General features: G+C 41.6%; 1 protein-coding gene across 1 annotated transcript in view; it reads right to left on the bottom strand.

Annotated features, from left to right (window-relative positions):
- Nucleotides 1-12932, bottom strand: part of LOC132178786 (outer envelope protein 64, mitochondrial) — a gene marked incomplete in the record, with an annotated part of 63040 nt that overhangs the window by 16764 nt on the left and 33344 nt on the right. Inside the window, 2 exon segments of the mRNA XM_059591336.1 lie at nt 4036-4087; nt 4178-4293. Coding sequence (XP_059447319.1) covers nt 4036-4087; nt 4178-4293 — 168 coding nt within the window.

Below are 12932 nucleotides of genomic sequence, written 5' to 3'. Positions count from 1 at the left end.
GGAGAGAAATGAAAAAGAAAATCAGATAAACTAATCACTAAAGGAGCTAGCCAAGCAGCCGTCCAAGAGTAAAGAGTAAAGAAGAAAAAATGAGTCAATTCCTCTATGGTCCTAGTGGAATTTTCAAAACATCTAGCATTTCTTTCATTCCAAATACACCACATAAGACACAGAGGGATCATCTTCCACACAACCGCACTTCGAGAGCGCCCTCCCGACCACCAGCTATCAAACAAGGCCCTCACACCACAAGGCATGACCCAATGCAACTCAAACCGCTTGAAAATCATGTGCCAAAGAGCTCTTGCGAGCTCACAGTGGAGAAGAAGATGATCGACTGCCTCTCCAGTCTTCTTGCACATACAACACCACTCCACTACCACTATGTTCCTCTTGCGTAGCGTATCATGAGTCAAAATCTTGCCTAGGGCCGCAGTCCACCCAAAAAAAGCCACTCGCTGCGGAGCCTTAGTTCGCCAGATGCTCTTCCAAGGGAACTCCTCTTGATTAGAAATGGTCAAGGCCTTGTAGAACGATTTTACCTCGAACTTGCCCTTCTTAGACGAGGACCAGCAAATACGGTCAACACTGCCTAGGGAAACCTTGCAAGAATACAACCGATCAAAGAAAGGAGAAACCAAATCCAACTCCCAATCTTGAAGCGATCGAACAAAAATGACATCCCACTCAACAACCCCGTTCCTCCCGATAAAATTCTCCTTCACCCAAGCTTCTTTGTGTCTGGCGATATTAAATAAGGACGGGAAGGCTTGCTTCAAAGAATTGTCCCCACACCAAATATCATGCCAGAATCGAACTTTTGAGCCCTCCCCCACCTCAAACCGAATACCTTTGGCAAAAAAATTCCACCCTTTACGAATATGCTTCCATAGACCCACACCATGAGAACCCGAAACGTCCTTCGTGCACCACCCACCTTCTTGGTCTTCAAACTTAGCTTTGATCAGCTTACACCAAAGAGCCCCGTTCTCATTTGCGTATCTCCAAATCCATTTCCCCAAAAGAGCTTGATTAAACTGGTGCAACTTCCGAATGCCAAGACCACCAAAGCGTAGAGGGCGGCAGACTTGGTTCCAACTTACAAGATGCAACTTAGGCTCATCTCCCATTCCTTCCCACAAGAAATCTCTTTGGACTTTCTCAATCCTTTTAGCTACATTAACAGGAATTGAAAACAGAGACAAAAAGTAAGTCGGAAGATTAGCCAAAGTGCTCTTAATGAGAGTTAAACGACCTCCTTTAGAAAGATACATTCTCTTCCAACCTGCCATCTGACGCTCCATCTTTTCGATCACTTCATTCCACATAACTATATCCTTATATGGCGCCCCAAGAGGGAGACCGAAATACTTCATAGGCAACTCGGCAACGCTACACCCAAGGATATTAGCTAAAACACACTTGGATATTAGCTAAAACACACTCGGCACTCACTTGATTGTTCATGATTTCTTATTAAAAAAAAAAAAACAAAATGAAAGCAAGGATGGTTCTAATGGCCAGGGGAACTAGAGACAGAAGCCACACCTAGGAGAGGAGTGGAATAAGTGAACTTAACACATTAGCATGATTTGGTTTTCAGTTTACTTTCTATCATAAGACTTGAAGTTTAAATTTTAAGTTTTATTAGATGAGTTGTAATAGCATTATGACACTCTGATGGATTATTAACATTTTAGTTTACGTAATGTTTATAACCTCATGAGAAATGCGTAATATCATCTTCCTACGGGAAGGGGGTGTTACATAAGTAGACCCCGACTGAAAAACCTAGGGCAACACCCATTTATTATTTACCTAACATAGTTTTATTTTCTTGCCTAACATAACCAAGGGCAACGGTAATGTCCATTTATTGAATTACAAAAATAAATAATTCATAAAATAAAGCATAAACTAATACACTAAATTAAAAACCTAAATAAATAAAGCATATTGAGTGGTGTTGTTTGAGCAGTAAGGCTGACGCTGGCGATGGCCAGCAGGTGGCAGCACCTCTAGGTCACGGGCTGGTGACGAAGAGAGTTGTCTGGGTGGTATGGCGGTTCTTGGGTTGCCGGATGTGTGAACAGCATAAGCCATGAGGCTATGGTATGGTGGTGGACTTGGGGTGGCAATGCGTCTAGGATGTGGAGCTTGGGTGGTCGTGGCCAATGCATGGAATGGCCGGATTCTGCTATTGAGAGGCTCAGAGATGGGTTGGTTTGTAGGTGGTAGCACATTTGAGCTATGGAGATTGGGTGGCACCGTGGTGTAGGGTTGGCGAAACAGGTACCTGACACGACCCGATTACGACTCGTGGGTACCTGTTACACGATTAACCTATATACAAACACGACCCGTTTAACTAAACGGGTTAGCAGGTCTAACATGATTATAACACGACCCGTTTAAAATAACTGGGTCATATCGGGTAAGCACAATCCAACACGACCTGTGCTCTTAAAAGGTAACTTGACTTGACCCGACCCATTAAAAACCCTAAACCCTAAAAATTTTTTTTAAAAAAATGTAATAATAATACATGAATACCAATGCAATTGTTAATAAAAACATTCACAAAATTAGCAACTTTCAACTCTATACATATTAGATAGTCCATTTCCATAATTTCATGAAATGCAATAATGATTTTAGTTTCTCTTTAAGGAGACTCATTTGCTATGACTAGTCTAGATGTTCTCTGTTTTACTGTTTATATTAAATTTCACATATATATTTAATGGTGTATATATGAAATGAAAATGGATCAAATTAGATTTCCCACGACATTTCCATCATAGCAATAAAGAAAAAGATAATAATAAAAAAAGCTAACAAAAAGCGTTTAGGGTTACTCATTACTAGGTTAGTCTTTAGGGTTTTTTTGACTTTTTTTTTTTTGTTTCTTTTTTACCGGCCACCAGACTCGAAGACCCGCCAGGCACGAAATTAACCGAGCCTTAAACGGGTACCCACCAAACTCGGATACTGTTCGGGTACCCGCCAGACACGAAATTAACACCCGATAAGGCCAAACCCAATACCTGTTTTATCGTGTCGTTTTCGTGTCGGGTTCGCAGGTCGTGTTAAAATTGCCAGCCCTATCGTGGCGGTGCAGAAGCGTTTCAATTGGGTGTTTTTTTCTGGTTGGGTCTTTGGTTGGATGGAGTTTTAGCGAGGCTGTTGGGTGAGATGGATTAGGTTGACGAGGAGATGAGCGGTGGAGCAAGTTCTGGGAGGCCGTTGGGTGTTTGGGTATTTCAGCAATGAAGTTGAAATAGGGGACAAAATTGAACATGGATCATGATTGTTGTAGGAAACAATGAAGACATTTTTCTGATACCAAGTTGATGTAGAATGAAAGCACGCTGAAAAGAAAGCTTTAATAAAGAAAGGTAGAAGCCGATAGAGAGAAGCCCAGAAAAAGCTGGGACGGGTGGGGGTAAGGAAAGGGAGAGGCAAGAGAAAACCAATTTCTCAACAATTTTATTCCATATTACAGTCTCTCCATTGGACTACAATGACCGAAAACCCTAGGGCAATGCCCATTTATTACTTACCTAACATAGTTTTATTTTCTTGCCTAACATAACCTAGGGCAATGGTAATGCCCATTTATTGAATTACAAAAAGAAATAACTCATTAATAAAACATAAATTAATACACCGAATTAAAAACCTAAATAAAATTAAAGGTTGTCGCATATATATCTCACATCCTATTTTGACCATGCAGGACATGAAGCAAAAATCTTTTGCAATGTTACATATTTTTTAATTACTCAAAAGTCAGCATCTTCATCTGTAATTAAATCACTAAAAGCCCCAAAAAAATGCAGTAAAGAAGACCAAACCAACTGCAAATCAGAATCAATATAATACTAGGTCAATTATTTAAGCATAATAGGACCCCGTTTTTGGTACTATGAGTCTATGATGGCCAATCGCTAAAAAATTAAAGAATCAAAAAGACGGAGATATTAAGAAAACATTTTGCAAAGAGCCATCAGCACAACAAGCTTGTCCACTCACCTTCTTATCAAGTACTATTGCCTGACTGCAATCCTCTTCAGCTTGTTGAAAACTACATACATTGAGAACAACAAATACAAAGGCTTTGGATACAAAGCACAGAAATGAATAATTTTGGATAACAAATTAAAGAAGAGCATACCATCCCAACTCTAAATAAGCAGCTGCACGGTTGCAATAGTAAGTCGCATTTGTTGCATTCAATTTGATAGCTTCAGTGTAGTAATTGACAGCCTTATTCCACTGCCTTCCCTTAAACGCAGCATTTCCCTGCAACAACGTTATAGAAGTTATATGGAAAAGCTCAGACAGCATAGTTTGTCCATGCATGTGTTTGTGTATGCATATTTGCATGCTTGTATCATAAGAGTAATAATTTGTGCGGATAAGGTGCTTCTCTTGAATGTCAAACAAGTCTAATAGATTCTTTTATTGGTAAATTATGCATGCACCTAGTGAATCTTCAACCCATGAACTGAAACAAATCTGTAAATTGTTGATAATAATAAAAATAAACCAGCAGAGTAACCTAACCAATAAAAACTAATATGCTCAAGAGAAATATAACGAAAAATACCTTTCAGATAGCCTATGTACCATCATAGATAGATAAGTCTTCAGCACAATAACAGAAATAGTGACTAAGATAATTTACAGTGAACCTCTTTAAATGTAGCCAATAATGACCATAGAGATTTATTAGGAACTGCTGACAGAGCATTCTCTAAAATTGCAACAATGACTCATGATAGAAGACAGGCGATAAAGCAGCATATACACAAGTTTGGAAACCAGAACAACAGTGAACAATCCTTATACCAGGAAGCAGGAAAATGTTAAGTCAATTTATGTTATCAAACTTTTAAAATAATTAATCTTATGTTTAACCGAGCATAAAGATAAACTGGTGATAACATATACACCGAGACTCTGAACCAGTCAATCAATAGTTCATATCTCACTTGGTATTGAAGTGACATTAAGTTACCCAGCCAAAGTAAATATAACTTCAGAATATATTAATCTGAAGTAAATGTCAGGCCTAAAAGTTCGGTATTTTTTTTTTTTTTGGATAAGTAAATATGATATAAAAGAGCACAGAGGGGCGCAACCCACATACACGGGAAGTATAAAAGAGAGCGCCTAAGAGGGAGAAAAATGAAAAAGGAAATCAGAGAAGGTAATCCCTATAGGAGATAGCCAAGCGGCCGTCCAGGAATACAAAGTATAGAAGAAAAAATGAGTCAATTCTTCTATAGTCCTAGTGGAATCCTCAAAGCATCTAGCATTCATTTCGTTCTAAATACCACATAAGACACAGAGGGATCATCTTCCACACTACCGCGCTTCGAGAGCGTCCTCCCGACCACCAGCAATCGAACAAGCCCCTCACCTTACAAGGCATGACCCAATGCATCCCAAACCGATCAAAAATAGTATGCCAAAGAATACTCGCAATCTTGCAATGGAGAAGAAGATGATCGACCGATTCTCCATTCTTCTTGCACATACAACACCACTCCACTTCCACTAGGTTCCTCTTCCGCAGGATGTCGTCAGTCAAAATTTTGCCTTAGGCCGCGGTCCACCCAAAGAAAGCCACTCGCATAGGCACCTTAGTACGCCAAATGCTCTTCCAAGGAAACACCTCATGGTCAAATTTTGACAATGCCTTGAAGAGAGACTTAACCTCGAACTTGCCTTTCTTAAACGAAGACCATCGAATACGATCCATAGAACCTATGGATATCTTGCATGAGTACAACCAGATTTGCTCGATGGAAGCTTCACAAAAGATCAAAGTGTCATCCGCAAATAAAGAGTGAGAGACCACTAACTCCGATAACACCCTATTTCCCACCGAGAAACCAGTCAAAAAGCCTTGGTCAACCGTCGTATTCACCATCTTACTCAAAGCCTCCATAATAAGCACAAAAAGTAATGGAGAAAGAGGGTCCCCTTGCCGAATTCCCCTCGAGCTATTGAAGAAGCCTTCCGGAGAACCATTCACAAGAATGGAAAATCTTACCGACGTAATACACCACTCTATCCACGCCCTCCACCTCTCGCCAAAACCACACCTATGCAGAAAATAGAACACAAAATCCCAATTCACATGATTGTAGGCCTTCTCCAAGTCTAATTTGCAAAGAACACCTGGCACCCTTGACTTCATGCGACTATCCACACTTTCATTTGCAATAAGAACAGAATCTAGGATTTGGCGACCCCCAATAAAAGCATTTTGAGAGTATGATATGATCTTACCCAACACAGTTCTCATCCTGATTGCAAGAACCTTAGAAACAATTTTGTACACCCCTCCCACCAAGCTAATAGGACGAAAGTCCTTCATCTCCACTGCATCTGCCTTTTTCGGGATCAAGGAAATAAAAGTTGCATTCAAGCTCTTCATCAGCTGTCGTCTACGATGGAACTCGGCAAAAACCGCCATAACATCGTGTTTGACAACACCCCAGCAGGCTTGAAAGAAAGCCATGGAGAAGCCATCCAGACCCGGAGCCTTATCACCATCCATGCCTTTAACCACCTCCCAAACTTCCTTTTCCTCAAAATCTCTTTCTTACCATCTATTATCCTACTCATCTATGGACAAAAAAGGCTGGTTGTCCATTCTAGGCCACCACGTGCTTTATTCCGAGTATAAGCTTTGATAATACCTCACAATGTGATCTTTTACCTCAGTTGGATCATCGGATAGAACACCATTAATATGCATCACTTCCACACGATTGAACCTGCGATGAGAGTTAGCCATCTTGTGAAAGAAACGAGTATTGCGGTCCCCCTCCTTGAGCCACAAAGTTCTCGATTTTTGGTGCCAATGGATTTCTTCACATAGCAAGGTGTTCTCCAATTCTTTCGCCATATCCACCTTTCGAACCTTCTCCTTCTGGGCTAGCCCTCTTTCCTCTGCCAGCTCATCCATCTCCTAAATACCTCCCAACAACTCCTTTTTCTTTCTCCCAATGTCCCCAAAGACCTCCTCATTCCACTTTTTCAAATCCAATTTGAGAGATTTCAATTTCTTAGCAAGCACAAAACTAGGTAAACCCTCAAACGAGTAAGACCCCCACCAAGAACTAACCTTATCAACAAAACCTCCAGCTTTAAGCCACATATTTTCAAATTTAAAGCTCTTATTACCTCCACAAGGGGCCCCACAGTCCAATAATAAAGGGAAGTGATCGGAAATCAAGCGCTGAAGTCTTCTTTGTGACACTGCAGGGTAGTGATCTTCCCAATCCGAGGAAATCAAGAAACGGTCAATTCTAGACCAGCTCTCATTTTCTTGATTATTAGACCACGTAAATTGACCCCCCATCAAGGGCATGTCCACCAAGTTGTTCTCTGAGATGAAATCCGAGAAATCTATCATGCCAGTGGAATAGTAAGAAACATTGGATCGCTCACTAGGGAACCGAACGATATTAAAATCTCCTCCAAGGCACCAAGGAACCTCCCACACATTCATCAAACCAGCCAACTCTTCCCATAGGGCCCTTCTCTCCCCATCCTCATTCGGACCATACACCCCCCCAAAAGCCCACTCCCAGTTGTCCTCCACATTTTGAAAAGAGCAAGCCAAGGAGAAATGCCCAACACATGCCTCCTTACACTCCACCACCCTCCTATCCCACATCAATAACATCCCCCCTGACAAGCCATTCGACCCTTTAAACTTCCACCCCACATGTTGGCCTCCCCAAAGACTATGAACCACCTTTCGGGAAATAACCTCCATCTTTGTTTCAATCAAACACATTACATCTACTTTCCACTCTTTCAATAGACCGCTAATACGCAACCTTTTTTTGAGGGCATTCAACCCTCTCACATTCCATGCCATTATGTTAAGCTTCATGATCCACCAACGTGCCCCTCTCACAATCCTTGAACTCCTTTAATCCTGCTGGGGCTGGAACATAGGCAGAGATGCCTCCCAAATCAGCACCACCCTGTATCCTAGAAGCTTCGATAGAGTTGAACAAAAACTCCAACTCCCCTTTCTTTCCTTCATCAGTAATACCAATTTTAGGGTAAAATTTGAGGCAATTATTAACTACCCAACTGGAAGGCATCAACCCTGGCCCTAAATCCTCCAACCCAACAGAATCTGAGATACTTTCCTCTTCCAAACTAGAGCCAGGCCCGAAAGGCTCCTTTGCCGGCATACACTCCACTCCTTTTTTTCCCTCAAGAAACTACGGACTCGTACTGCTTGCCTCCCCCCGACAGAACTCCTGCGAGCAGCTCCCCCTACCATTCTTTTGTTCCGACGAGAGGGTATCTCCACCAGGAACTGATCTGTGCCCACGCCCGTACCTGCCCCCACATCTCTAGTCTCCACAGTACACATCGGTGAGGTCTGGGTCTGTTCCGGCCAGAATTGCGTCTCCTATAAGTCAACAAGCCCTTTCCCTTTCCGGTAGACTGAGCCTTGATCGCCGAAATGGTGGAGACTCTGTTGCTTGGCTTCTCACCGACCATAAACCCATCGCCAACCCATGCAGAAGTGCCGAAGACCTCTGTGAGTATACCGCCTTCCGCTGAAACAGCCCTCCCACCCACAGGTAGAACCTTCTCGGCCAGCAACGACGTGTTCTCTGATTGTGTCAATTGTGGTCTCAGCTCTAATGAATTTTCCTCAACCTCCTCCCTGATTGCCAACTCAGCTGAAAGACATATATCTTTCAGTCCAACTCTCCCTGGGCTACTAAAGCAGCCCGCTCCTGAGCCCAGCAATCCTTTGGGCTTAAAAACTACTCTTTTTTTCACCTTCATCTTGCTGTTGGGCTTTGAGCTCAGCCCACACTTTTCCTTTCCTTTCCAAACTGAACATTGCTGGCCTACATCTTTCTTATCTCCCTGCCCAAGCCCATTGCCCTCCAACTGCTTGAATACTCTGTCAAGTTTTGTCAATCCCACGTCACAATCCCGTTTCAGACATCTCAAAGTCTCCCTCACGTTGAGGAGCTCGAGATGTACAGCAGAGTAGGTCTGCCCAGCATGGTTCACCACTCCCTTCCGTCCCTTCAAGTGCACAGAAGCTGACGTCGACTCCTTCTGCCCTACCGGCAATGAATTGCGACTTGCCGGAGCTCCTATCGGCGCCCCCATGCATCCTCCATTCTTCACGCTGTGCCTACCAGCCTCTATCGGACCTTTATCAGACCTCGCCGGCAAGGGCAGCTTCGTCGGACCCATCCCAGAAAAACCGATAGCCAATGCCGAATCATGGGTCTTCGACAGAAACACCGCCTTGCTGCCATAATCTTGAGCTTGCTGCTTCCTGTGTTCGAAGTCTTCTTTCGGCTCCCTACTCACCCTGATCTTCGGTTCTTGGAAAGAATTGCAGCAATCCTTGGTTGACTTTGATGACATTCTCAGTGTATCCGCATAGCTTCTTCTGTCCTTCACCTCCTTATCTCTCTTGTCTTCCCTGAATACTCGGTGCTCACTTACGCCTTGAGACTCACAGAGAGATGTGTTTGCCACTCGCATTTCCTTGATGAAACGATCCCACCCAAACCCACGACATCCTTCAGGAATGATGATTGAGCCACACCTCCTTCTTCCATCAAATTCCTCCACTGTCAAAAAACATCCATGCCTGTTTGAACATTTTTGAGCTATTATTCTAGGATATCTAGCTCTAGACTGATCCCAAAAAACTCCTGAATTATCGACAGCCACCAGAGCCTCACCTATTCGCACCATCCATGCTAACTCGTCCTTTTTCATGAAAATGGACCTTTTGAATCTATTACTCCTCTCAAAAATCCTTACCCCAGCTGCCCCCACCTTAATCAAAACCTCAAACTCCTTGGACTCCACTGACCACCTCCTCGAACCAGCCATGACACAATCTAATACTAGCACAGAACAGCTCTCACGCGCCCCCCACGCGCCGACACAGGCGAGAGAGAGAAGAGAGACTCAAGAATTTCACTATAAATTTCACTAAAAGTTCGGTATTTACAGGTATTTCTTGGCAGAAACAGACAAAAACTACTTGTCTGATTGCCTCTCAGCCTCTGACATGTTCACTCCATAAGCACATAATAATTCAATTTATGCATACATAAATCTGCGAAATTGGTACAGAAATTCTGTGAAAAGGTTTACCAATTTATGTATGAGAAATGCTACTTAGCAATCTCAATTGTCCATCTCCTAGCATTCTCTTCTTTTGTTTTTTGTTTTTCTTTTTCAAGAAAAACAAGTGGATGTAAATGTGCCACATAGATAAGAATGCTACAAGATGGACACTTGAGAATGATGAGTAGCATTTCTCTTTATTTATACATGACATCTGGAGCAGGAAACTTACTTCAGAGCCTTACATGATTAAGCGGCAGAAAGAAGATTCAATGAGAGGGACAGACACGGCAGTTCTTAAACAACTGTAAATGATCAGCTCTAAGAGCATTCCCAGCAGACTCCCTATTAGGGGGTCTGTTCCCTAAGTTTAGGGAAAATGTCAAAAAAATCGTAAAAAGTCACCCACAGTAGACTCCCTATATGGTTCCTTAAACCATCAGATGCTACAGTGGAACTCAATGTATTGTATTGGGTTCCACTGTAGCAATCCTTATGATTATTAAATTGAAAAAAAAAAAAAAAAAAACTCTCTCTCCTCTCTCGTCTCTCCTCTCATGTTTCTCTCTCACCTCTCTTTCTCTCTGTCAATCGCACCTCATCAAACGGCCGGAGATTTGGGCAAGTAATTTACGAAATTGCTGCCTGAGCTCTGCCGGACGACACCCACTCTCCATTCTCCCCCATCCGAATCCTACTCGTCGACGGCGCCTCGACGCTGGAGCTCGCCGTGGCTCCATCCGATTGCTTCGAAAACGATTGTCTCAGAGAAGTTGAGAGTGTAGGATTGGAGTTGGGATTTGGGTTCGGTTCTTTTGGGCTTGAGCTCTGATATTCTAGCAATCAAATGCAAGAACACTAAGCTGAGAAAGAAACAAAAATTTTAGAGACTGGAACGAAAACATCAAATACAACCAACCACAATAAGCCAAAATAACGAAACGCTAACCTGCAATGGAGAAGACGCAAATCGGAGAAGAAAAGGACGAAATCGCAGATGGATAGACCGGAGAAGACCACACAGAGGAAAGAATCTATTGTTGGAACTCAAATCTGTGCGGTCTTCCCTCACACTCAAATCTGTGGTTGGAACTCAAACTTGAACCATCGGAGAAGAAGAAAATATGAGGGAGAGAGAGAGTATAAATTAAAGGAATAAAATATAAAAAAGGTAAAATAAAAAAATAATATTTTATTAATATAGGGAAGCATTTAAGGAAGCTATTGGGGTGCATATTGACATAGGTAAGCAAAAAGTAGTTTGAATCTTTAAACTTAGGGAAAATGATCGGGTAGCTACTGGGAATGCTCTAATGTCTAATCCCCAGCCAGGTTATTTCACTTTGCAAAGAACAACTGCAAGACATTGAATCTCACTAATAGCCTGGTTCAGTAAAACTCAACTGCAAGTAGAGTGCACAAAATAATTCATTTCCATCCACGGAAAGGACAATCTTATTGGCAAAAGGAAAAAAAGAAAAGACACTGAAATGTTACTCTGGGTTATATCTCGGAAAGGAGGCATTAATGCACACCAAAGAGTATCATGATGAGAGGAGAGGTCAAAATCCAATCCAAAATCTTATGCAAAAGGTGCTGGTATGTACCATTTGAGCAAGAACCCAAACACAATATGTTGGAAGATGCATCATATGATCAATAATAAATAAATTAAATAAGTTTGCACTGGAAACATTTCATTGTATGAAGTGTTAATATTACAGGGTCCAAAATACTAGGGGTGAACATACCTTTTCTTTCAAGAGTTGAGAAGCATCTATGTTACCATTGGTATCTGGCAACGGCACCAAATTAGATGCATTGCTGGCTTGCTCTTGGAGGGATGAATACATATCCAAGACCGTATCAAGAAGAAATTTATCAGCACCATGGAAAGTGATAAATGAAACAGAGATTGGACAATCATTGTGCTTTCCTAATGGAATGGCAACCTGGCAATAGAATGTAAAATAGATGTATAGTCTCCCAGGCTACAGAAACTAAAACATTGAGATAAAAACTGACGCAACAAACAATAAGTTACCTGACAGCACCCAGACATGCTAGCGATGCTTGATAGCGCGAATGCACGATCATGGAACTCAGCAGAAAGTTGTTTCTTCACATTGAGTTTTAATGGAGGATCAGCCACTGTGGGAACTACTAATATACCATCATCCTGAAAAAATAAAGCATTAACAGATAGAAGCAACATGAGCTGCTTTAACATACTGACAAAAAAAAAATAACACATACAACGACTGTTTGACTTTTGCAAAAAATTCCAAAAAAGAGAAAAAACAATTGTGAAACTATGAAAAGGGTCTCTCTCTCTCTCTCTCTCTCTCTATATATATATATATATATAAGTGTATATATATATACATATATGGGACAAAATTTAGCTACAAACTGGTTTGTAGCTAATTCATACAAACTAGTCTAGTAAAATGACATGTGTCCTTTTGCATGTGAGAAGCACATGTTTTTTTAATAGCATTAATAAAGAAAACATGTCCTTCTCACATGCTTTAGGAACACGTCACTTTATTAGAATGTATGAATTAGCTACAAACTAGTTTATAGCTACTTTCTGTTCATATATATGTATACACACACAAACACACAGACACACAGACACATTCTGAAGACAACAAAAAGAATGACAACCAACCCTGAGCAAGAAATGACAGGGGAAGAAGTCCTCTTTATCCAATGGAGATCCTTTTTGACAACATGAGAGCCAGCAAGATTGTCCTGATCATGATGGAAAA

The sequence above is a fragment of the Corylus avellana genome, chromosome ca4, assembly GCF_901000735.1.
Source record: "Corylus avellana chromosome ca4, CavTom2PMs-1.0".
Lineage (NCBI taxonomy): Eukaryota > Viridiplantae > Streptophyta > Magnoliopsida > Fagales > Betulaceae > Corylus > Corylus avellana.
Note: the sequence above shows the minus strand (reverse complement) of the source record. Positions and strands in the feature narration are given on the sequence as shown.